At 43.6% G+C, this 26736-nt stretch overlaps 2 protein-coding genes across 5 annotated transcripts in view; one reads left to right on the forward strand and one right to left on the reverse strand.

The window, feature by feature from the left end:
• Galk2 (galactokinase 2) overlaps positions 1-13349 on the forward strand; it is a 124688-nt gene extending 111339 nt beyond the window's left edge. The window contains exons 9-10 of one of the 4 annotated variants that reach the window (XM_021192200.2): positions 3984-4185; positions 12007-13349. In XM_021192200.2, the coding sequence (XP_021047859.1) occupies positions 3984-4185; positions 12007-12214 (410 nt within the window). In that variant the 3' untranslated portion in view covers positions 12215-13349. Of the gene's footprint in view, positions 1-3983; positions 4186-4472; positions 4507-12006 lie in introns of those variants that run through there. The other 3 variants (XM_029536486.1, XM_021192199.1, XM_029536487.1) reach the window with 3 other exon arrangements.
• Fam227b (family with sequence similarity 227 member B) overlaps positions 12435-26736 on the reverse strand; it is a 150621-nt gene continuing 136319 nt past the window's right edge. Inside the window, exons 14-17 of the mRNA XM_021192197.1 lie at positions 17865-17940; positions 16799-16873; positions 15249-15318; positions 12435-12719 (exon numbers count right to left, since the gene is read on the reverse strand). Coding sequence (XP_021047856.1) covers positions 12582-12719; positions 15249-15318; positions 16799-16873; positions 17865-17940 — 359 coding nt within the window. The 3' untranslated portion in view covers positions 12435-12581. The remainder of the gene's footprint in view (positions 12720-15248; positions 15319-16798; positions 16874-17864; positions 17941-26736) is intronic.

Consider the following 26736-nt stretch of genomic DNA (forward strand, 5'->3'; position numbering starts at 1 on the left):
GCTGCTGTAGTCTCTGCTGTGCTGGTGTGGTCTCCGCTGTGCTGCTGTAGTCTCCGCTGTGCTGGTGTGGTTTCCGCTGTGCTGCTGTAGTCTCCACTGTGCTATCTGTGTGGACCTATCCTACTGACATGTAATGTTTTCACACCACAGCAGTATGCAGGGACCTTTCACCCAATCAGCACTGCTCTGCACTCACAGAAGTGTGGCTTCATGGTCTCCCTTGATGAAGCTGTAAGCTACAATGGGCCTGGAAACTCAGAGTTCTTAATTCATGGGACATGGTGGTGATTCTACTACTGTGGGAGGTGATGTCATTCAAAAGTAAAACTGAAACATAGAACCTTAAAGTTGATATTCTAAAGTTTTTGTTTCAACTTTAATTTTTGTGTTTTATTTTTGTTTGTTCCTATTTTATTCTTAAAAAACTTTGAAATTATAATATAGTTACATAATTTCCCCTTACGTTTTCTACCCTTAAACTGTCTCATATACCCATCCTTGCTCTCTCTCAAATTCATGGCCTCCTTTTCCATTAATCGTTGTTGCATACATATGTATGTGTGTGTACTCATAAATACGTAAATGTAAGCTGCTACATTACGCCCTTGCCTTCTAACTTCAAGCTTTATAAAATAGAATAGCATTATAATACAGTTGCTAACGCCAGTTTCTTTCCTTTCATGATGTACATTCTACAACTTGTGTTGTATTAAACATGTATGAAAAAAGCAATTGGCACCCATCCTTTTTTGTTGCTGTGTTAAAACACCATGACCAAAAACAGCTTAAAGAAGAGAGTTTATTTATTTATTGTTTGTTTGTTTGTTTGTTTGAGTCAGGGTTTCTCTGTGTAGTCCTAGCTGTCCTGGAACTCACTCTGTAGACCAGGCTGGTCTCGAACTCAGAAATCCACCTGCCTCTGCCTTCTGAGTGCTGGGATTAAAGGTGTGTGCCACCATGCCTGGCTAAAAGAGAGTTTATTTTGGCTTATGGTTGTAGAGAGTCCATAATGGCTGTTCACCTCTTCTCTGCACAGGAAACAGAGGAGAAGCAGGAAGTGGAGAAGGTTAAGTCCCCAGAGCCTGCCCCCAGTGATGGAGTTCCTTCATCAGGATTTCATAAGAATTTTATAACTTCTCCAAACAGCGCCCACTAACTGGAGACTGAGTCCATCACATGAGCCTGTTGGGGAATCAGACCATGACATATGTCAGTTTGCCTTACTTTTCCTTTCTGACTTGGAGATGTTGATGAGTAGCTGCCAACATTCCCCATGCAGTTTCTTCAAATGATGTGGTTCTGGAGAGGCTATCTGCCAGTGTTTTGTTGGTAAAGATTTCCCTTACTCCTTGGGATGTTTTGACACTGTCCTAAAATAAACCATTTCCTATTTCTGTGGAGCTGACTGGAGACAGCAAATTGATAGCATAGTGTGGGTGACTCATATGACCTGGCTATCAACGGAACAAAACATGTTTTGTGTCTCCTCACTTATATTAAACCAGTGGATTCTATCTATCTATCTGTCTGTCTGTCTGTCTGTCTGTCTGTCTGTCTATCTGTCTGTCTGTCTATCTATCTATCTATCTATTTATCTATCTATTTTCACCCACATTAGGTGTCAGCAGTTACAGATTTAGTAATAAAGGGAACCCTGCCAGCTGTCCCCTTTCCTCTGTCTCGACCCTCAGTTGAACTGTCAATGGTAGCTCTTCTACTTCCTTCTCAGAGCAACAGTCCAGGCGAAGGTAGTTTGCTTTTGAACTGGGGTTAAAAGTAAAAGTCAAAAAAAAAAAAAATTAAAAGTCCCAGTTTTATCATAATTAACCCTAAACACCACTGGACTCTGCCATGAAAGGCACGGTTGAGGTGATATGGAGTGAGCATTGCTTTCAGGGTGCATGGAGCTAAGAAATTCAAGGTCTGACTTCAGGACTCTTCGAAACCTTTGCCGAGCTCTGAGAATTAACACGATGAGGAATGCATAGGCCCAGATGAGAGCGTGGACTTTGAGCATGTTACAAAGTCAGTCAGTCAATGATTTCCAGCTGAGCCCCTCCTGGCCCCAAGGATGATGTAAGATGTAATCCGAGCCTTCAGAACGAAGTCAAGTTTTGACAGAGAGAGAGAGAGAGGGCAAGAAGTGGTTTCTGTGTGTGATGAATGAGTATATCCAGAAGCAAAGACTGTTAGAGCAACTGCAGATGGGGCAGTTTGGCTGAAGGAAGAGGTCCCTCTGGGGCCGAGCATGGGCTATGATAAACAGTGGGAAAATGGCTGTGGACCGAGTAGTAACTGACACAAGTGCCCTGTGCAGGAGAGCTTAGCCTGTCAGTGTTGATTCAAATGCAGGTTAAAGAGAGGCGTGACCAAGACAAAGATATTACGTTACAGCCAAGGGATATCTCTTTGTAATTATTCTCTTCCCTCTCATCTCTTGCTAATTTTCTCTCATCCTTTAGCTTTAAGACAGCAAGGAACCCCCTGGTGTGATTCCCTACTGATCAGCTGGTGGGGCTGAGTATAGAACTCGGTATGGACAGAAGCAGCAGTCACAGAAGTCCCCACAGTAGGGGCAGCCTACAAGGACACAGAGTTGTCCTGCAGAGAGGAAATTTCTCTCCCAGTTACCAAAGAACAAAGCCAGAGGCCCCTGAGAAGTAAATTTCATTTCAGAGACCAGGAAATGGAGCCACGAGGTAGCAAATTGGGGCACAGCTGGTTGTCACAGCTGATAGACCTCCGAAATCACATCCTGCTCTTTCTCAGTGGCTCACCTTAGATCCACCACACCAACTCCCACTCTAGTCTGAGTGTTTCATAGCCTCAGGAAGGCCTCCGTTGCTACCCCAGGAATGAGCCAAACGTGATGCAGCCAATGCAGTTAGATAGGTTCGTGTCACTGCAGTTGACAGTCATTGAGGGCATTGCAGAATCAGAGCTGTTCCAAGAGGATAATAAATGTGTCTGTGATGGGTTTCAGAGATAAGCACTGTTGACATGTAGTGCTTTCTGTAGGCTCCCATGCACATACGTATGCATGTGTGGACCACAGTTAATGCCAGTTATACACAGGCTATTGTGTCGTCATTTCCCTCAGTGTTGAACAATTTCCTGTGTAGCAAATTGTCCAAGTATTTGAGTTTTAATAGCCATAATGGTTTTTCTTTTTAAATGAGTGTAGCTTTTTTTTTTTTCAGAAGGTTCTCTGTTATTAGCTATTTGGAGTGTTTATATTTTGGCTATGGTAAAGAATACTGTAACGTATAATTATATTAAATGTAAATACAATTACATACACATGTAAGTAGCTGTGCTTATCTATTTCTCTAGAACTACTTGACAGTCCCACACATGTATATAATGAATATTCATAATCTCACTTTAAGTTCTGTCTCTCCTCCCGATGATACCCGCCTCCTCCCCAGCATTGTGTCCTGGGATACCTTTCCAGAAACATAATTACTGAATGTGCATCTTCAGGAGATCTGTTAACGATTCTGCTCATCTCTCTAAGCTGCTACAAGTGCTGGAGGTTGTGCCTTTAAGGCAGATGGCATGTAGGACATGCTTCATATTGCCACCTCTCCCTTGCCATGGTAAAGTTCGGTGTGTGTGCCATTGTCTGGGTGTGCTGAGTAAAAGAGGAAGATCTTAGATCAGTACTCAGGAAGAAGTGACATTGATTTACCTGTGGATTTAATCAATTACACACACAGTGAAATAGAGACCCTCTGAAAACCCCAGGCACCGATAGTGAAGACAGAAATGGAAGCCACTAAAATTGTATGTTAGATGGTTAGGTAGGTGTGGTGGCTCAGACCTGGTGCCACTGAGGTAGGAGTATCTTGAATCGGCTAGCCTGGGCTACATCATACACACACAACACACACACACACACACACACACACACACACAGTCTTTCTTGGCACTGGATAGTCCTGTAACCCTTTCTTGTCTCTTTCCCCATGCTTCTCCCTCAGAACTCACCTTTAAGCTCTACCAGCGGGCCAAGCATGTGTACAGTGAGGCTGCACGCGTGCTGCAGTTTAAGCAGGTGTGTGAAGATGCACCAGACAATGCAGTCCAGCTGCTGGGGGAGCTAATGAACCAGAGCCACAGAAGCTGCCGGGACATGTATGAGTGCAGCTGCCCTGAGCTGGACCAGCTAGTGGACATCTGCCGGTGAGCTGAGAGGGCCATGTGGGAACCAAAACATGCCACCAGGGAATGCTGGTGCAATGAACAAAAAGCTGTATTCTCATAATTTAGATGAATCCTTCCTATATGAGGGACTCCAATCCTCATGATGTAGAGCCCCCCCTCCCATGTTCTTCCTGCATGTCTGCAGGGTGGCTTGAGACCTGACTTTATGGGGCACAGAAATCAATCTGGAACCAGTTTCATTGTTAGCTGATTAGACCTTTCAGGAAGGCAGCTGATCTCTGACATGGGCATTTTATGTGTTTCAGAAACCCCTAGGAACCCAATGGAGTTCTGTCTAGAAGAGAGTCAAAAGAGGGTCTTGACCTTGAGAGTTCTGCTGAAGGAGGTGGGCTGGAAGAATCACTTGGAAAGCCCCTCTTGAACTGCCATATTTATTTTGGGCAATTAGGGGAAATGAAGACCAAAGAAAGGCCAGTTTATAAACTTGGCTATGACAGAAGTGTAAAGAGAGAGCCTCTTTCACAAAATCTCCAGACCTCCCTGTAATTGTGCAACAATGGGGATAATAGAGTCCTTCCCAGGGAGGTCCCACACTGACCTTGGAGAACTGAAAGGGAAATTGGAGGGGAATCAGATGACCTGTGTTAGCTCACTCTGACGATGACACAGCCCTGCACGCAACTAGCAATGGAAATGTAATTAGCCACTTGGCGCCTGTGGCTTGCCAGGCTCATGCCACACCCAGTCAGAAAGTTTAAACCCAGCAGCTAGAGTGGATCACAAATGGCATGTGGAACCTGCCTGGCCTGGCCAGGAGCTTGTACACAGTGGCTGAGGCACTTCCTGCTGACGTCAGCATTTGCTCACTAATTGCCAACCCCCCTTCCAATGCCTGTTTTAATTTAAATAAAGAAAGCATCAAGGGCCCAGTGATGGAAGAGACAAACACTGCTCAGTCTTGGACATAAGAGGAAGGGGAATGATTTATGTAGAAATGAGGAATAAGTTGTTTTGGCTTGGAAGGGGGAAGGGAATTTGAATCTAACCGGAAACAGTACAGGTGGGATCTGCCAGCCTCCTGGAATTTCCCAATGTGCTTTCTTCTCCTGGGATGGTCACCAGCACCGGTTTACATTTCTGTGGGCAAAGAGATTAGTGATGATTTAAAAAATAATTTGATTGCTTGTGATAAATGTTGCAGGCAGAAACTGGGAGGAATAGTGACTGATATGGTTGAAGGGAGAGTCTTCATTTGGAGTGGTTGGAGAAGGTTTCTCTGAGGAAGCACTCTGGAATGGAAGACCTGAAGGAACAAGCAGACAGGCACAGCAGGGAGGGAAGGAGAGAGAGGAGGTGAAGCTTGAGCATTTGTGGAGATGACACTCTACATTGACCCCATTGGCTGTGGAAAGGATTCATACTGCATGCACCCTGTCAGCTGTGGGGAGGATTCTGGCTTCCAGAAGAGAAAGGGGTGCAATGGATGTGATATTTGACTCTGTCCTAGATATGGCTGAAGGAAGGTTCTAGACCATTGCAACTATCACTCTGTGGGAGAAGGAAAGGAGGGAACCAAGAGAACTGTTGGTGTTTTTTGACTGAGAAATGTTTTTTTTTTTTTTCTTTTTCTAAAATTATCGTTTGGGGGAGGGCAGCCATTTTTTTTTTACAACTCAAGGTCAGAGTTATCCCCTAGTGCCACAGATAGTCCCAGTTGTTAGTGTGAGGAGCTCCCTCAGTCAGGGCCCTGGGAGCACAGCTGCAGGGGGGCAGGGCACCACGGCCGCTGCCACCTTCCCTGCCCAGTCAGCCCAGTCACACAGAAGCCAAGGCACTGTCTTTTCGTGGGTATTTGGGACGTGATGGTGCAGGAAAGGGGTGCTGAAGACAGCCAAGGATACCAGGCATAAGGGAAAGAACAAAAACAAAAATCAAAAACCCAATGAAACCCTTGGGGAAACAGAAAAGCAGAGCCGTGAGCTAAGCCCAGGAGGTCTGCAGAGCACCTCGGCCTCCCTGATGTCATCTCCGGGAGGGACCCAGAGATGCTGCAAGTCCTGGGAGGGTCCTGAGAGTGCCAGGCATGAGCCACGCTGGGCTGGCAGAGCCACGCTGGGCCGGCAGAGGGCTTTCTGTTTAATAAACACAGCAGCCCCAGACTTCCCTGTCACAGAGAAGAAAAGATAGCACTGACAGACTAGGCAGCTTGGCCTGTTGGCCATCTTGGGAGACCACGCGAGGGAAATCTGAAATGGGTTCAGGGAGTATTGCCAATGACATTTTGCCACTGTCACCTTTGGCTACCTGGTCGCACTTTAAAATTTTTGTGTGTTTGAGAAACCTTTTTGGAAAGTATTTACATGAACAGATATGTGGCTGTGTGTGGGAACAGAGCTTGAGAGGCTAGGAGATCACTACAGACCCCACACTCTGGAGGTTTGTGTGACCTAAGCTAGACCATCTTTCCAAAGTGGTCCTCAGTAGTCAGACAGTGAGACAGCATAGAGGACATTTCCATCCTGTTCATCAAGAGAAAAATCAGTTTAGAACACAGAAGGCCCAAGAGCTGAGGGTGTGTGCTTGCGAGGCCCAGGCATGAAAACTCCTGGGAATTGGAGGCCAACTGTAGCTACATAAGAGCCCTCCTGCCCAGCCAGGAGCCGTAGGATGAGACCCTGTTAAAAAAGAAAAGAAAACCAAAAGGAAATTACACTTATGTAGTTAGGTTGATTTTTTTAAATTAAGTTAATGTTCAAATTTTTATTAGATGAGATGAAATAATGAATGAAGAAGGCAGTCTTTGCCCAATTATAAAAATGTCTATTTTAAATGAACAAACTGTAAATTCAAATTTTGATGTAGAATTTCCTGAGGAACACAGAATAGTTAAGCCAAGTCATGTGGGACAGCTCATTTGTTATTGGTTCCTTGAGGGGAAAAAAAAAAAGTTAATGCTTTTTGTTTCTGTTTGGCCACTGTTGAAATTAGAAAGGGTTCCTCCCTGCATTATTGCTGTTATTGCCCAAGCTGTTAAGGAAGACAAATGTCGGGTTCTCAGGATGAGAGTGGGTGCAGGGATTCCTTTGCTCCACTCTCTTCAGAAGTCTTCCCTCAGCCCTGACCCCACAGCTGAGCTGCCCAACCTCCTGAGCCCCTCCTCGCCAAGTCAGTCATAGCTGTGTGGTCTTTCACTGGCTCACACGCTGACCTCCATGCCCTGCCAAGGAAGGGAGAGGACCACTCTACCTGTTCTGGGGACTCCTATCTCTCTAGGCAAATGTCTTTTACCTCTAGGGTATTGTGAGTGACTGACCATTCTCTGAGGCAAGCTACAGCCATCTTGGAGCATTCGCCTGTGAGCGCTTGCAAGATCATTTTAGTTGGGCTGGTTGGCTGTTTATAGCCCCCATTTGAGGGCCCGGGAGGGTCACAAACCCTCACTGAGTACCCAGCTCATCCAATCTGCCCTAAGTGTACTTGGTCCCTGAGAGGGGCTAGGTTATAAAGGCATGGGAAGACTAGAGGAGGGGAAGCCCTCATCAATGCTGAGGAAAGGCTTTGTAGGTGAAGTCCTTTGGGGAACACTTGAGCACACACACGTCTGTAAGTCACCCCTTACCTGCTATATTGAGAAGCCAAGCAAACTCATCAGTTACCCCCACCAAGTGAACATTGGAGAAACCAAGTCTCTGATTGTTGTTGGGACCTTTGGAGGGGGCGGGGCATGCTGCCTAGTGTCCCCCTGGGAAGGAATTTTAGGGACACGGATACACTGTACACTCAATTTGCCCCCCAAAAGAACTGCTTCTCAATGGCCTTTGATGCCTCATGTTCTGAAACAAACCTGCCAACTCGTTTTCTCATTCCTTCTTACATCAGCAGCTTTGGAAGACTTCAATTTCTTGACTCCAAAACAATCTGAAAAATGTCTGTAGTCTAACATAAAAACTTGTAGAAATTATGCTGGAAGGTTCGTTTCCCTGAGATAATTGCCACTTTCCAAAGAGAAGAAACTAGGACTCTTTGCAGTGAAAGAGAGACTGTACATTGTGCATATTTATCCAACATAATATCTGTATTTTAATATCCAGCGGCGTTCATTACAACCTACCAAAAAAACTAGAGCTGTGCTCATTCTGGGCTGCAGAGATGGATCTGCACTCTATTTGTACAAAACATAAATGCTTCTTTAATTTGAAATGCAAGGCATATTTTGCTGTTTTTCTCCCTTTTAAGTTTATAGCAATTGAGTCTTTCTGTCCCCCCACTTACTGCCTCCCCCACCCCTGATGCCTTCCACGATGTTCAGAACTTTGGGATCTGCTCACTGAAAGCAGGATATCCGAGCAGACTGTAGCAGGCTACCAGTCAGGTCTGTCTCCTCCCAGGCCTTTGCTGTGTGAAGTCGTTGCATTGACGACCCTTTTTTATACAGCTCTCCTCCTTACCCCAGTTGGCCTGTGGGAGATTTCACATGGCACAAGGTTGTTTCTTACTATTCTCCTGCTTCTGCTCTAACCTGGTGTAGTGCAGGAGATATATTTTTAAATTTTACTATTTTCTCAGAACTTCAAATATAAAAAAGTTTATTAAGCAACCTTGGCTCATCTATATTTTCTTCTTGATTTAACACCTTTGTTGGTCTCCCAACTTTAGACCTTGTAGTTTCAGAGACATGCAAAGGGCACTTTAAGAGCCACTGAGAAACACTGCTGTTAAGACTTCTCTGCCTCTTTCTGTCTCTCTTTCTGTCTCTCTGTATTTTACTCTCTCTCTCTCTCTCTCTCTCTCTCTCTCTCTTTTTCTCTCTCTCTCTCTCTCTCTCTCTCTCTCTCTCTCTCTCTCTCTCTCTCTCTCTCTGTGTGTGTGTGTGTGTGTGTGTGTGTGTAGCTGTACAAGGCAATCTGCTGACTTCTGATACAGTTACTTTGGTTTGTGAACACCAGCGCCGATGACTGTGGTCAGAAGGCTGTGTATTATAGCCTTTCTTTGTTCTTTTAAATTTTTTCATACAGTATATTTTGATCATATTATTTCCTGTCTCCCAGCTCATCCCAGATTCCCCCTACATGCCTGCCCACTCAACTCTATGGATCTTCACTCTGTTTAAACAGGAGCAACAACAACATTTTACAAAAAGGAAAAGATGAAAATCTTGAGCTCTGATGAATTTGGAGCTTGGGGTGATAAAATGGAGCCCGTCCTCTTCTGCATCAGGCTGGGTGGCCACAGTTCTAACTGAACAGAGAGAAGCAGATTAATTTTCCCAGAGATCTCTTAGCCTCTGTTTCTACGTAAGGTTTGGAAAAATGGATCCCTTGCAGGTAGATAAGAAACAACTCTCTTGAAATCATCTCTTCCTTTTTAAAAAATGTTTTGAGAAAGGCTTTCACTATGTCTTCCTGTCTGTCCTGAATAGGTTGGCCTCAAGCTTACTGTATCATCCGTCCTGGGCCTCGCATGCGTGCCCACCACTCTGTTCAAACCATTCCAGAAAGAAGTGTATGAAAATATCCCTAAAGGGCCCATGGAAAGCCGTTAAAGACCTGGAGAATTATGCTCACAGAGCATCAACTGGGCATGCTGTCATCTAGAGCAGGCTGCAGTTGGCTTTAAGGATCATCCTGAGATATTTAAAGGATCCTCCCATCTCTCCTACCTTCCGTTCCGGCCGCATTTGATGTGGCCTCCTATGGCAAAGTTTCTCCTTTAAATCAACAAACTACAACAGGCCTTTTTCTAGCTTAAGAAGTAAAGACCATTCTAGAATCTCATAATTAAAGCAGCTTTTCATCTGGATGATAGGAGTTTGGGCCGAATTCAGCTAGAAGTCTATAAGCTGCTGTTTGAGGGTCATCAGAAGGTTGGGAACCTTTTATGGGTGTAAGCACATTTTTCACATTTAAGAAAATTGTATTTGAATAAAACAAGTGGTTCAACCACTGGAGAGCATCGCCAAGGGAAAAGTGAGTAGCTGATGTGTAGTAATCCCAACTTCCTGGAGGAGGGGTAATGGTCTATTCATTCTATTGATGTTTTCCAGGAAGTGCAGGGGAAAGGGGGACAGAATTGGGCTAAATTAATTATGAAGTTTTAAATCTATTACTAATTTGGAGTAAATTTCATTAGGAAAAGTAATTGGAAATGTTTTTGAATAAATTGCATATTTGAAAGAGAACTGATCCTTCGGTTTTGCTTAGGGTTTTTGCACTAGGTCAGTTCTAAGGTTTGAGACTACAGCCGGTTAATGGTGACTTCAATTTATAGCTACTTGGTAGTTTATAGAGTTGCCCCCTCTCAGCGAGCATTTCATTTACTGGCCAAGGTGGATCTACTTGTTAGCTTAGTCCTAGAAAGTTCAGGGAAGATGGTATATATACACAGGATGACCATCCATTTTGTGGGAAGGTTTGCATAATTTTCCATTAGTCATTATGCCAACCAACCAACCAACCAACTTAGAGTTTACTAATGGGTTCTGTGCTCATAAATTTATGTAGAATAAACCTAGGCTGTCAGATCTAAGAGACTGGTTCTTTTTTTCTTTCTCTCACTATGGTGTTGGGTATTGAACCCAGACCTCATACATGCTAAGCAAGCTTTCTATCACTGAGCTGCATGCCCAGCCCTTAGCCCTAGTCTGATGCCAGTGTGTAAAATGGATAAGCTTTATGAGCACAACTGAGAGCAAGCTGAAGGTGGCTTTGTCAGTAAAGTGCTTGCTGTGCAGTCATGGGGCCTGGGTTGGTATTCTCAGCACCCACATGAAAAGGCAGTTATAAGCAACCAACACCTGCAGTCTTAGCATCATTGAAGTGAAGGTAGAAGACTCTTTGGGGCTTATTGGTCAGCTGGCCTTGAAGAATCAGTGAGCTTCATGTTTAGTGAGAGACCCTGCCTTCAAAAACAAATTGGAGAAGAGTGGAAGGAGGTACCAGATGTTGACCTCTGGCCTCTACCTGTACATGGTATACCTGTACATGTGCTCGTACAGGAACATGAACACATGCATAACTCTCCGCTCTCAACAATAAACAGAATGCAGTTAAAACAGCTATAGGGGATTTCCAGTGTCCAATACTGTAACAGTGACTTTGATTTACCCTCTTTAGAGGTGACCTTCCGATTCTCTGTGTCACCATGTCCACTGTCCATCTTCTTATTTCTATTCCTGATTAATTGGAGCCTTGCTACACAAGTTTCAAGTGGTTAATGTATGGCTATGGGATCAAGACTACAGTGAGTGGTTCTAGGTCTGTAAAGTAGGCACTGGTGATAGTTATTATTTGCCTTCAGTAGCTTCAAATATCACCAAAAAGGTTCTTAGTCCTAAGTGCTGGGAAAAAACCTTATAAATTATATTCAATTCAGATTTCTTGTGTGGTGTCTACACATGTGAGAGAGTACACATTCATGGATATGTACATGTATGTAGAGGCCAAAAGTTGTCTTTATCCATAGTTCTCTATCTTATATGTTTAAAAAATCATATCTTCTCACCTTAATTTTTAAGATAGAGTCTCTAGGGAACAGAGAGCTCATAATTCTGCTAGACTGGTTGACTACTGAGCTTCAGGAACATACCTGACTGCCTCTATTTCTTCTAACCAATGCTCGGGTTACAAATCTGGGCTACAGTGCCCAACTTTTATGTGTCTGCATGAGTAGAAGACACTACTTTCTGAGACCCCAATATACACTTCTTAAAGCTTGAAATTGCTGAATAACCCCACGCTAATATTCTCTTCATAGAACCTGGGAAGAGGTTGTGTTCTGTATCAAATAAGTTGTTATTATTTTGCTTATTGGTGATAATGCTTTGTTTTCTCATTGTTTTAGGAAGTTTGGGGCCAAAGGCTCACGACTTACTGGAGCAGGATGGGGAGGCTGCACTGTGTCCCTAGTGCCCGCTGACATGCTGTCCAGCTTTCTCGCCAGTGTGCATGAAGCTTATTATCAGGGGAACACATCCCGCCTGGCTCTGGAGAAGCATAGCTTGTTTGCCACCAAGCCTGGAGGCGGGGCCTTGGTTTTCCGTGAGGCCTAAACAATGTCAAACATCTCAGAGAAACTATTTTGGGCATTAAGGAGCTGGCGGGATTTCCTGTGCCACAGTAAATCAGCCCCTTTTCTGTTTTGTGTTATGAGGTACAGTAGCTATTATCAAGATGCATTTCTAAAGAAATGGTGAAAGCTAGACTTCATAATGACTACTTTTCTTTCTTACGTGTATTTTTATGAATCAGAGCCAAGGATATGCTTAGATAGACCTTTGAAATATGATTAAGATTTATTGATGTGAAGATTTAAAAGATGAACAGCGAAATGTACTTTTAATTAAACACTCTGCTCCAATTAAACTGATAGAGCTGAACTGTGTGTTGCTCTTGAATGGCGGCCACTGCTGGCTTCCCTTAGCCCTCTTCCACATTGTTGAAGTCTTCTGATATGGTAGAGAATGATGACGATAAATGTGGTGACTCTAGTGACTGTGGCGACTCTGATGGTGATGATGATCCTCCATATTCCTCCTTGAGTTTTGCCTCAACACGCTAGGAACAAAGTGCATGGTTAAGGGTTTGCAGACATTAGACACACACAGTACACTTGAATGTCAGATTTCTACATCTCTGAAGATGGTGAAGATCACTTTGGGAGGAGGAGCCAAAAGATAGATTTCAGAAGACAATTTGAATTGACTGTCCTTCCACTAGCACTTCCACTTGTCCAATGCCTTTCCAGCCTGGCAGCCCCACCCGTACCTCACATCCTTCTTGTGGCTGCCTGGCAAGGCTTGTTTGTCTACCTGGTTCCCTGTAGGGCAGATGTAGGGCAGTATACAGCTTTGGGTGAATAATCAAAAGCCTAAAGTGTAAACAGACAGTGATAGAGTAAGGGCACAAGTCTCTGGTCACGTGGTGACAGGCCAGTGGCAGACATCCGGAAGTCCTTTCTAAGTTTCATGGCAGATGAAAGAGGGTTTGGTTAAAACAATCAGGTGACAGAAGTAGCTTGTATTGTGTTTGGGATCACCATGGTTTTTGTTTCTTATGACTGTAAGAAACAAAAGGCATTAAAAGGCATTCAGAGGCTGAGTTTCTTCATCTGCCTGTTTCCAAAAGACATAGGCACACCAAAGTATTTCTTAAAGGACAAGTCACTGGGAAACCAAGATTCATCCTAAAACCAACTCCTGACATGTTTCCTTCTAAATACCTGAGAAACCTTGTATCAAATTTGTTGAAAATTTTTTGAGTTTTCTTAAGCACAGTAATTGAAGATCTGAATTTATTTAAGTTAATGATCCTGCATATTTTTTTAATGGGCTGTATTCCCCACAACTACTTGTGGCTGGTTTAGAATTCTTTTAAAAAAAAAAAAAAAAAAAAAAAAAAAAAAAAAAAAAAAAAGAACCAAACTTAGATCATGTGTCACTGTCACTGTTCTGTTAGTCCATTTGATGATTTTTCACCATGAAATTCCTTCATAGGAAGATGATGAAAATGTTCAGAATTCTAAATATTCAGTGTGCATACCTTCACAGGGACTCAGTCTTTCTAGATGTTCACTGTGCACACCTCAATGGGGACACAGTCATTCTAAGTGTTCAGAGTGCACACCTTTATAGAGAACCTAGTCTATCGAGGTGTTTTGTCTTTGGTGAGGTACAGAATCTACTGAAACTATTCTACTCTAGTTTGGCTTCCTGTTTGTTAAGATTGTTTCAAACTTGTCTTCAGTACCTGGTGTTCTAGAAGTTATGAGACATACCCAGCTCTTCTGAGAAGAGTAGGGATGGGACCAAGGGCATTGCTTCATAAATAAAAAGACTTGGGAAGGATGGCTAGACTCTGAAAGCTAGTGAGTAGGCAGTGTAGACCAGTCAAGCTGAGTAGAGCCTGAGGAAGGCTCTATGGGAGTGCAGGGTTTGCTTTGAAATGCATTGAGGAATCCTGTCAGCTGCACGGGCTGGACCAGGCAGCATTTAGAACCTGAAAACAGGCCACATATGGATAGCCCACATCTGGTCTGCAAATGTATCGTTTGGCTCCTTAGCATTTGAAAATGTGGGCTCTAAGTCTGGAGATACTGCACAAGAGTCTGAATTACTGATGGAAGCTGAGCGAAGACTGATTCCTGCAGGTAACAAGGAAGGAGCGTGAGGTACGGCTGTAGTGTACCATGGTGAGGCACACCCTCTGCAAAGTGCACTGCTGCTGCTGTTACCTGTGTAAGAGCTCTTGGCATTCTTCAGTAGGAAGAAATACATCAAAAAATAGGAATAAGGAATAGTGCTTAAAAAAAAAAAGGGGACAATGATCCTATGTGTCTAAGAGAAACCCTTGAATGTTTCATGACTTTCCATAAGAATCATACTTTCTGTAAAAGAATCTTACTCTTCTCATTTTGGGTATCAGACTGGCAGCCAATGGGATTGCTCCAGAGTCTGGACTGCAGAGGGGAAACCTTTCACACTGGCTCTCTATCCTTGGCTCAGGCAGCATAGCCTGCTAGTTTCCGGCATGCTGGTGTCCTCCCTCTCCCCCTTTGGGAAAGCATGATCCTTCAGATTTAGCAGGGCTGCTCAGAAGGCTTGGAAAAACAGAAAAGATACAGGGAAAACAGGCAGGCACTCTCTTCATCCCTCTTTCCTTCTCACATCTGAGATCCGTTTGACATTTTGTCCTGGTCTTTATTGTGTTTGGGTGGGTTGAGGGTGAGAGATATTCTTTTCAAATGGCCAATGCTGTCATGTAGCTCTCTTGAATTAATAAAAAATAAAATACAACTTCAAGCACCAATAATTTCCTCTAGCTTCTAATCCAATTGCACTTGATGGAGGCAGTAATGGTCTCAGGGACTATTCTAGAAGCAAGGAATGAGAACTGTAGGCATGAGCTTATGGCTGGACTTGAGAGTGGATGATCTCCCCTCTGCAGGGGACAGTGGATGATAAGAATGTGTCCTTTCTGCCACTGCAGCTTGGGTGTGACCATGCATTGCTTATGAAACATGTGAGGTTTGGAGGTGAGAAGCAGGGGAGAGAACACTCAATTATTTTCAGGAAGGAGGAAACCTACTTGATTATGTAGAAAATTCTCAAATTCATTTTTGACTTCTTGTAGATTTTTGGAAGCCTTTGCTTGGATCCTAATGAAATAAAGAAAAGCATTTAGGCAAACAGACTGTTCATACACATCTCCTAGCCAGTGTTTGCCAAGACTGAACGCATGTTAATGCACCTACCTCATTACAACTGTAGCAAGCAGGGATAATTTTTATTCTCTATTTATCATTGAGGAAATAAACTCAGGAAAAATTACTGCCACTGCCTCATACAGAAGGCTAGAAAGCAGACATCTTTAATCTAAGCATTTTCTTAAAGCCTTTGTTCCTACCACCTTGTGACTCCCATCCTAATAGACGACTGTCCCCTTCAGTTAGACATGTGATATAGCATCACCCTAACTGCCTCCACTTACCAGATCTTGTGAGGGCTTTACACAATGGCATAGAGCAAGGAGAGAAGCAGATGGTCAAGGCTCATTTGTGCAAGGGTAGGCACTAGGCCAAGGTCCTTGAGGAAGGATCCTAAGGATCTTCCAGGGTTTTGGTTTGCAACTACTCAATGGAAAAACACTTTTCTTTTCTTTTCTTTTCTTTTCTTTTCTTTTCTTTTCTTTTCTTTTCTTTTCTTTTCTTTTCTTTTCTTTTCTTTTCTTTCTTTTCTTTTCTTTTTTCCCTTTTTCTTTCCTCTCTTGTCTTTCTTTCCTCCCTCCCTCCCTCCCTCCCTCCCTCCCTCCCTCTCTTCCTCCCTCCCTCTCTTCCTTTTAAGGTAATGGTTGGACTTATTCTGGTGACTGGGAATCCAGACCATTTACAGGAGAGAGTGGCCAAGTTTCAGTCTCTCGAAGGGGGTTAAAGAGCTGCAGCATCTGTTTGGAGAGCCTCGGCCCACCTCCACTCTCTGTACTCTCTTTTCCTATTCCCCAATTTATAAAATAAATTAAAGCAGCAGAATTATCCCTGCTCCATTGGGGAAGTCAGTTTTTGTGTGTAGAAAAAGTAGCAGGGACAGAGGTGACACAAGTCTGCAATTCCAGGGAAGCCAGCAGAGGGGCTGATTTCTAGTTTATGTCCTTCCCAGAAAGGGCATAGTTATAGGCTAAGTCCTATGGTTGATGTAAAAATAGATAATCACAATTAATTTAGCAATTAATTAAGTACTTAAGTTGGCAGGAAGGTGGGTTTTTTTTCTCTCTTTAAAATAGAAGGAGTTGATTTGTTGTTCTAGATCAACCTGTGGGTAGTGACCCCCCCTTTTTTTTTTACAGCAGTCAGTTAAGACATTGGAAAACACAGATATTTATAGGTTTCATAACAGTAAAAAGTTACAGTATGAAGTAGCAATGAAGATAATTTTATGGGTGTCACCGACATGAGGAATTGTATTAAAGGGCTGCAGCATTAGGAAGGTTGCTAGCCAAAGTACTGGTGAACTGCTAAGTAGGATATAACTCTTTGTAGATACTAAATATATATTTACACAGCAAACCCATCATGGGTTTCTGTGAGTTCTTTTGTCAATTAAAAGTGGTTTAAGCACTACAAAGCCAAGTGAGAGACACACCGGTCAAGCTCCTTGTCGATCAGTTCCTGTTGCTCTCTCAGGAACTTGATATCGTCTTTGATTCTTTGCTTTACTCTGTAAAATATAAAGAAAGCTCTATCAACATTTGGAGTTAATATTTAAAAATAAAGAAGTCAGTCCTGTGTGGGACAGAATCCATCAATAAGCCCTTTGTTCCCCTCAGCACATCAACTGGTGTGCTAAGCCCTCCCCAAGGTCCCTTTTAGAGCAGGTGCCTGTGGTGCTGCCAGGCACCTGCTGTGACCTGAGGTATCTATCACTCACTGCTTCTATCTGGGCTTGCAAGCCTTTTCCCACTGTTCAGGGATGCTTGGCATTGCTGGTGGAGGTGGGGCTGTGGGGTTAGGTCATTGGGGACCCACAGGGGGAGGAGCACACACTGTGTTTTGCTCGGGGTAGGACCTCTCTGGCTGCTCCTTTATCCCCTGTTCCTGAGCAGCACTGATTTCCCAGAACTAGCTCTGGTCCTTCCATCCCCCAAGGCAATAGTCTTTAGACAGTTACCTTGACACAATGAGGTGGATCATGCCAGATTTTTCTTGTAAAAATTCATGGGCATTCTTGCATAGCCTGTTCCTAACTCTAGCACATAAAAGTGTCATGACTGCCCACAAGCAAGCACTTAGCTCAAGCACAAGCAGAAAATGTTCTCTGAGAAAGCATTTTCCAAAAGTCCACCCTGTCTCGATCTCTTCAATACCATAGCAGCTGCCACCCCAGTTCTATGTCCACACAACACGACCTTCTGGCTTTCCAAAGCTCATCCTTGCAAGTGGTGATGCTCCAGTCTGTTGCTGATACAGGACATCTGGTCTTCCTACATTGGGGTGAACCCCACAGCAAGGCTTCTTACCCTCTCTAGTCCCTGATACTGGTCAGGCTCCACACTCAACTACAGAGACACTTGACATAGGAAAAGAACCTGGGAACTTATAAGATGGTAAACAACCCAATACTCCTCATCAGGAGAGATCAAGTTCAGGCATCTCCTGCTATTTCTTCTGGTTACTTAACATATCAAAGCCACAATGCTGCTCAAACTTACCTCTTAAAATCCTTCTTGTTATCTGCAAATTTTCTTTTGGCATCCTTGATGATGTCACAGTATGTTGGAGCAGGCGGTGTGCTGGACTTACAGTTAAGGAATGGTTTCTAGTTCGGGATATTTGGGGAAGGCAAATGGGACCCTTCTCAGGGAGATCATGGGGACCATCTGGCCTGGGTTTCCTTTCTTGAGGCCTCAAGTGCAAATGTGAATGCTGTGTCTACTATAGAGAAAACTGAGAGCAAACACCACTTTTCAGATTGCTTTAAGCTTGTTTCCCTAGGCAGTATAATTTAATAGTTTTGTAAGCCCTGTGTGTATGTGTGTGTGTGTGTGTGTGTGTGTGTGTGTGTGTGTGTGTGTGTGTATTTTCAAACCAGAGTCTGTGAAAGTGTTAGTAAGCATTGATACTCTATCCCAGGCACCTTGCTTGGGTATTCACCTTGCAGTCTACCAAGGACTTCAAAGCCTCCTCTGGGAGACTTAGAGGGTAACTGCCCACCTGCATGGGTGCTCAGTTAACCCTGCTTATACCAATGCACAGCGGAAAGATGGGAGACCGAGGAAACATGGCATGGAGGTTTCTGGAGAAATTTCAAAAACAAACCTGCTCTGTGTGGATTTGGAAACTCTAACATAATGAGCATCTTCTGTCCGCTGTGGTGCTGTTCACAATGACACACAGAAATAACCCGAGGGTTTGACAGCAGACAAACAGAAAGAGGAGCTGTAGCGTAGATACAGACAATGGGATAGCTGCTGCTCCCAAAAGTCTCACCATTTGTCACAAGATGGATAAGCCTAAAAGACATTATGCTAAGAGAAGTCTCTCCCTCTGTGTTGTGGGGCAATCTTGGTAATGGGTGATGGTTTGAGGCCAGGAGTCCTAGCTGGTGCCAGCCCTTAAACCTTTCCCTATCCTGTCAATGCCTAACTAGAAGGTCAGCGGTGCCCATAGCACATTATATTAGTGTATCAAGCTAGCCTGCTTATGAATTACATGCCAGACATGGTAGCAAGCTAGAGTAAGTGAAGGAACTTTTAAGATATCATGTGTAAGGTAAAAAGAAAGTTAAGGAGTTAACAGAGACTGGGCTTGGAGTTGGGAACAAAGACCAGGAACATTTGCTGGCTTTTCCAGGGTGAACATGGAGGACGTGAGAGAGCACTCCTGCCTGGTGGGTCCCAACAGGCTTACTCCAGTGACATCCTGTGCCCTTAGGTCCTTGGAAGTCCAGCCTCTTACCCTGCCTCATAGTTCAGATGGACCTGCAGCCTCTGGCCTTGAAGACTTGGGCTTTAAACTATTCTTGGCCCAGTAGTGGGCAGTAGACCAGCATGGCTAAGCTCAGGTCCAGACCCAGTTTAGGATAGTGTTTTGTCTCCCAGGGCAAGTCTTTCACTTAGTAGAAGTAACTTACTGGATGTGGGAGGGCTGTGACACCATCTGTGCTTGGCAGAGGCCACCTGAATAGCCTTTTTGCTGGCAAGCCTTCATTTGGAGACTGGAACCTCAGTTTCAGTGTGCTGCCAAAGACAATCCACTTCTCCAGGAGGGAACTGCAGCATGTATGTGTTCAGATGGTAACCGCTACTGAGGGTCAGGCCTGTCTGCTTGGCATTCCTGGTCTTTGTTGATCACTCTGCTAATAATGTGTGGTCAGAAACATAGCACTGTTTTCAGGACAATGACATCTTGAGATCTGATGACCCCGTACAAGCCACTTTCTCTTCAGGCTTAAGTGAAGTCACCAAATGTGTCTACAAGCAGTAGCTGATTTATGATATGAGTCAAATCTAGAAGGTAACATTTCAAAAGAAAATAACCCCAGGTTGTGCGTAGGTCACTTCCAAATTCTAGATTTGACATTTCATCCTTCAGTTATATTTTCTATTAACTTCATGAATGGTCAACATTAAAAGTTCAGCAGTTCTTAGAGCTTAAAATGAAGCAATACGCACCTCACCTTGCAGCGGAGGAAACTAAGTCTTATAAAGCCCATTCATGCGGATAAATGTTTCATTCAACAAACTTAAGAAGTATATGTAATTGAGTTTGCTGGCACACACCTGTCATCCCAGCATGTGGGAAACTGAGATCACCAGTTCCACGTCAGCCAGCCTGGGTTACATAGCACGACTTTGCCTCAAAACCACAAAATACTAATGTACAGATACAATAGAAAAAACCCAACATAATCAAAAGAGAAAACTGCCTTATGTTCTTGCAGTCCCCAAGCTGAAAGTGTTTCCCCTTTGTTGCATCTGAATTCGTTCTGTACAGAGCTGTCACATTATTGTAACACAGTAGTTGGTGTCTCACAACTACAGTATCACAATTCTTCATGCACACAAGTCGGTGGTAACTGCTGTAGACAGACAAGATGTGTTGCTTCTTGTTGTTGAGACATTGCCAGGCTGGTCTTGAACTTGTGGGCTCAATTGATCCTCCTACCTCACTCCCCAGGAAGCTGGCCCTCCAGGTATGCACCATAGTGCTCTGCTGAAGGGACTATTCTAATGTTTGCAAAACTTTCCACTGAGGGCCTGTGCCTGAAGTGCTTTCAAGTCTGGATGTTGTATTTTGGTGTTCGTATACGAGCTCATATTGTCCTCAAGAGCCTAGCAATGGAGGACTGCATGCCTACCCTTTTAGGTTAGTTGGGAATAGGGGGCAGACACATGGTAGGGAAAAGGCAGTCTCCCTTCCTACTAAGCAAGAATCTTGCAGTCCATATGTAGCAGAAGATGGCATATTCAGCCATCATTGGGAAGAGAGGCCCCTTAATCTTGTAAACTTTATATGCCCCATAGAGGGGAACGCCAGGGCCAAGAAGTGGGAGTGAGAGGGCAGGGGAGCAGGGCAGGGGGAGGGTATAGGGGACATTCGGGATAGCATTTGAAATGTAAATGAAGAAAATATCTAATAAAATAATAATAAAAACAACAACAACAACAAAAAAGAATCTTTGCAGTCCAAGATATAATAAATCTTCCCTCGGCCACAGAGTAATCTGCCAGCCCAGAGCAGAGGGTCTGGAGTCAGTGAGTTGCTTCCACTGCCTGGAACACTCTCTGTACATTAATGCACTGAAGGTCTTTGCTTCTCTGGGGAAAGGCTGCAGAAAGTCCTATCATTGTGGTATGGGGGTTTGAATGATTGATGATGCTTTTCCAGGTAGAGATGGATCTTGCTAAAATACTCAGTCTGGAATGCATCCACTTCCTGCTATTCTTTAATTGATCCCCTAGAGTACTTGTTAGACGTTCAAAGACTTTGTCCCTTTGTAAAGTTCTTCTGTGTCTCCAGTATGGCTTCCATGGGTAAGCTTTTGTGACATGATTTATTTGACATGTTGAGGAATTGGGTTTTCCATGAAAATACTATTGGTACCAACATAGTTATACATCAATTCCTAAAAATTTTCTGATTTTAACATATGGCTTTATTGAAATGAGCTGGGTATAAATTCTTCATAAAGACATTCTGACTCTTTACAAAGCTTGGTCCTTGGTGTCCATTTGAACTGTACAGTGAGGTTCTGGCCTGCATTATGCTGGTGTTGACGAAGACCTTAATGTTCTCTTGTGTTTTCGGTAGACTTTTGTTAATGTGTGCTAATAAATGTCCTAATTTTTATTCTTTTCACACACTTAAAGCCACGATTATATCCCAGTTGAAGAAACATAGAGTACTTAAAAGTTGTAAATTATGAATAATGGCATTTTCTGCCCCTCCGGGAAGACTGTGGCAACAGTGCTTTTCAGTCCCTCGGTCTGGACTGGCATCACACTTCATTCCCCATGCATAGCTCCAAGGATGCATGGCAAGCCACTATGTGGAGAAAGAGCCATTTGGGGACAAAACAAATTGTTCTCTTCTGGGTGTCACAACTGCTGTGGTTAGCTGTACCAAACCAAGACTGAGAGAGATATCCTAGAGGCCTCAAATCAGAGTCTAGAGTCCTTACCTTCCATGTAGCAGGATAGAGTCAATCATAGAAGCAGTGGGGTCAATTATAGATGAAGAAATTGAAGAGATTGAAGAATTGAAGAAGTGGTCTATGTGTGAGTGGCCACTGTGTACAAAAGCTAGTGACCTTTTGAGACAGGGTTTCTTTGTGTAGCCCTGACTCTCCTGGAACATGCTCTGTAGACTGCTCAACTCCAGAGACCGACTCCAGAGACGGACTCCAGAGACTAGCTAATAAATACCCCCACCCTATGTGCTATGCCTAACAAATACAGCAAGGGTCGAGGTTGCCAGCAGTACTAGGTACCACTTTATCAAAGTGAATACACCCCCACCCAATCCCAGTTTTCCTGTCCATGTGTCTGTATGTCTGTCCTTTCATCATTCCCTTGAAGTCCCTCATGAGGGTTCCAGGGCCCAGGCAATAGGGAGACACACTGAGGTTATCCTTGCTTCTCTGTAAGCTAAGGGAGTTGAAGCTGGTGGGAACTCGCACATCGCTGCTTCATGACTGTGAGAGCCCACGACCACAGTGCTGCGGGGAGCTTGCATCAGCATGCAGCTCAGGAAGAAAATCAGACTGCCTTGAGAGTGAGTGACCTCACAGAGTCACCTTGCTGGTTAGGACCGCTGAACTTCCTGAGCAGAGAGGTGACATTTCAGGTTCAGAATGGGATAAAGGCACAGGCACTTAGTGAGAGATATAGTTGAGGAGCCCTGTGGGAAACCTTACACCAAGTAGGAAGAAAACATGACCAGAGAAGAAGAAAAACCACTGTTATGTGTCAAGAGGGGTGACAAATAGATGGAGAAAGAAAAAAAAAAAAAACCTATAACCAGAAAGTGAACTCAGCTAAGTTCATTCATTTTTGAGTGTCTTAGAGTCTCTTTCCTCTCTGGGTTGTAGAAACCTTGTGTTTAAGACCCCAGAGAAGGAATGCTCAGGTTGGAGTCTACAAACCAGCAACACAATGAATGTGAATGTCCAGGTAGCCTGGGCTATAGGAGACCCTGCCTCAAACAAACCAGAAAAAAAAAAGGAAAAGAAAAAAAAAAGAAAGAGGAAGTTAGTTGAGAATGAGGTCATTATGGAGCTGGCTTTACATGTTGGGGATTTATTACAGTCCTAACCTCTAAGGACTTGAAAGAATTTTTATTTTTCTACTTAAAAGTTTTTTGTTTCTTTGTTTTTAAGAGGTTGGGGATCACCCAAGGCCTTATGCATGCTGAGGGCGCTAGAGCACTGGGCCAGGCCCTTCTCAGCTGATGTGACTGAGCAAGGGCGGTATAGCCTTTCCCCGACAGAGAAAGCAAGGGAAGCAGTCAAAGTTTTCCTTACTTGATGTAAACTGGATTGTTACACTTCTTCCTCCTTCCTTCCTTCCTTCCTTCCTTCCTTCCTTCCTTCCTTCCTTCCTTCCTTCCTTCCTTCCTTCCTTCCTTCCTTTTTTTTCTTTCCTCTCTATATAGCACAGGCTGACCTGGAACTGGTATTGACCCCTCTTCTTCTGCCATGCTAAGATCATCGCAGGCACATGCCACCATGCCGAGTCATTTTACTATGCTTCTTGAATTAAAAACACATCATACCCAACATGTTCCTAAGTTTCCAGAATGAGAATTTCTCCTGTTCATTCTTATCTTCTCCATTGAGACACTGAGAGACATAACTATTAGGTCTCAGGCCCTTCACATATATCTAGAAATGAGCATGAGCTGCACTATAGGATTTCTGGTGGTTAGATAAAAGCCAGCACTTCTCAGGAACTTGTGAATGAGTTTTCCATCCCACAGCAGGAGCTCCTTCCCCTTGCTACTCTTCAGGCTTGGCCCTTACAGCCCAGCCTGGTGGTTGGTCCAGCATGCTCTCCAGTCCCTACTCTCTTGTACTTTCCCATCTCTCTCACCATGTGCTGTCTCTTGCTACCCCACCACTCTCTCCCTCCCTCCCATTTCCCTTGTTCTGGCCATATCTAGTCTGTTTTCTTCTATCTCTGTTCTGGACTCTTCCAAATGCCTCTAGCCATTCATTCTCTTTCTCTCCCCTCCCCCCCCCCTTAAAGTTTTTAAGCTGGGCAGTAGTGGTGCACACCTTTTTTTTTTTTTTTTTAAAGATTTATTTATTTATTATATGTAATTACACTGTAGCTGACTTTAGACACTCCAGAAGAGGGCATCAGATCTTGTTACAGATGGTTGTGAACCACCATACGGTTGCTGGGATTTGAACTCTGGACCTTTGGAAGAGCAGTCGGTGCTCTTACCTGCTGAGCCATCTCACCAGCCCCATTTTCTCTCTCTTACCCACAATAAAAACCCTGACCCTAATGGAGTGGTCATGTTGGGAATTTCCTTTTTGCAAACATTCCTCTTTATGTAGGTATAGTATCATGTTTATTAATTTAAAATTCAAAAACTGGCTAAGAAGTCAGAAATGAGTCAATCTAGCCACACAAATCACCTGAACTCTATTTGCCGTCACAGGAGCAACAGATGGTGAATTGTTGTGTTTTGCATTTTTTACAAGGGGAAAAAAACCCACCCCAGAACCTAAACTGAGTTTGTAACAAGAAAGGACCTCATATTACTGACAGTTTCCAATTAATCCTGGCTGGAAGTAGCTGCAAACTACCTGCTGTGAACGTGCTCATACTCGGATTCGCCAAACAAAACTCTTTTGTTCTGTAAGTTCTTAAAAAACAATTTTGCCCTCAAAAGTCCTCATTCTCCACTTTTTTTTTTTTAAAGATTTATTTATTTATTATATGTAAGTACACTGTAGCTGTCTTCAGACACTCCAGAAGAGGGAGTCAGATCTTGTTATGGATGGTTATGAGCCACCATGTGGTTGCTGGGATTTGAACTCCGGACCTTCAGAAGAGCAGTCGGGTGCTCTTACCCACTGAGCCATCTCACCAGCCCCCTCATTCTCCACTTTTAACTGACAGTTTTCTAAAAGAAATTTGGCCAAGCCCTCAGGAAGTGAAGAACTGCTTCAAGTAAAAGTCATCTAAAGATAGAGCAAGACTTAAGATGTCACCTGTCCCTCACCTGATGATGGTTTCATGATCCTTCTGCTGCAATAGACATGAGGCAAAGCTGTGGCCCTGGGAGTCACCAGAGGAACACAGACAGGCTTTCCCCTCAGAACCAATGCTTCTTGCTGTCTTTCTGCTTCAGTCTTTTCCCCTTCTCTTGATCTCACCCTTCTGGGAACATTTTCTCAGTTCATCTTGAAACTGGATCACATAGACAAATGGTCTTGCACGAAATGATGGAGAAGGAGCTCACTGACTTGAAGTGCTAGTTCCATGGAGAACGGCAACCTGGAGACCCTCCTCTCCTCGCAGATTAAGATTAAGGTCACCAGCTCAACACTGTTATTCATCTGTGTGTCAAATATGGTCCTGATGCTTCATGACATGGAAAAATAAACACTTTAGTGTATATTGTATTATTCTGTGCATAGGAAGCCTGCTCTATACCCTCTGAGCATGCCTCCATCCTTACAGTCCAGTGAGTGGCAGTTTCCAGCCACTGAGGACACAGTGAGAACAGAAAGTGCTGAAGGAGCCGTGTGAGCATGGTTACAGAAAGGCTGCCTTTTTAGTGGACCTGGTAAAATAGAGAATGGGCTCTCTGAAGGTGGGCTTGTGGCCATATTTCTAGCACATAACATATTACCCAGGATGTAATAGGTTTTCTGTCAATAATTGTTAAAACAACTGCAAGAAATGGCTTGGCTTCTGGACGTGGGTAATGATGGCACACCCAGGTAAGACGGCAGATGCAGGCTCTTGGTGAGCACGAGCTGAAATAGCTAGACAATAATTAGACAAGTCTAGAAGCCAAAGTGAGGAATGAGACAAGAGCTCAGGGAAGGGTCATGGCAAATATAAACAGGAGAGACTCCACAAAGATTTGTCTCAGCCTACTGCAGGACATTGGTCTTTTCCTGTACATGAAATTCCTCTTAGGAGCACGTTGCTAAGGGAAAGACCAGATGGTTCGGGGGATGAAAGAGCTTGCCACACAAGAATGATGACAGGTGAAGCATGGCTTGGCCACTTTCTTGTTTTTAAAAATATATACAAGTATATACAATATACATATATATGTATATATTTATATTGCATTCTAAATACTATCACCAAGCTATTGCTACATTAATTAATATTAATCTTATTCAAATAGGTGATAGAATTTATAAATTTCCTTATTACCTGAAAAAACAACAACAACAATGGTAATGTGCTGTACTACTGACAAACCACAGGAGCACTAGGATCTACCATTACCCCTCCACAGGAGTGTACAAATGGAGACCGGAGCTCAGTCAGGGTGTTTGTCTGTTGAGTATTTGTAAAGTGTAATATTTTATTTTTAAAGATAGAAATAGACATCATAAAGAAGAATCTTAGTATTCTTTCCTGGTTGCTAAACTAGACCCAGTCAGAGCTCCTCTTCATCTGCAGTGCGTCCTGAGCCATGGTGGCTATTTTTCAAGTGCCTGAGACTCTTTGGGGAATCAGAAACCAATGACCATAAATTATGGCAAATGCTTGAACTAGCATGGAACAACGAAGTAGCAAGATAGATTTTCAGGACGCAGCATAACCAGGTCGGAGGGTCTGGGCTTCCCTCACATGGGAGATCACAGTCGTGAAGCTAAAAGGGAGAGCAGCTAGCTCAGCCAATTGTGCTGCCAAGGTAAACAAGGCACAAGTGAATGCTTCGTGAACTGTCAGTCAAAACACATTTAAAAATTAGGACAGAAGGAAACGGTTTTTAGTGTCCTTAAAATTGATTGCCTTGAAGTAAAGCTAAGGAAGGGTATGGCTCTCGGATAAAGCTAAGGAAGGATATGGCTGTCAGATAAAGCTAAGGAAGGATATGGCT

Source organism: Mus pahari, chromosome 3 (assembly GCF_900095145.1).
Source record: "Mus pahari chromosome 3, PAHARI_EIJ_v1.1, whole genome shotgun sequence".
Classification (NCBI taxonomy): domain Eukaryota; kingdom Metazoa; phylum Chordata; class Mammalia; order Rodentia; family Muridae; genus Mus; species Mus pahari.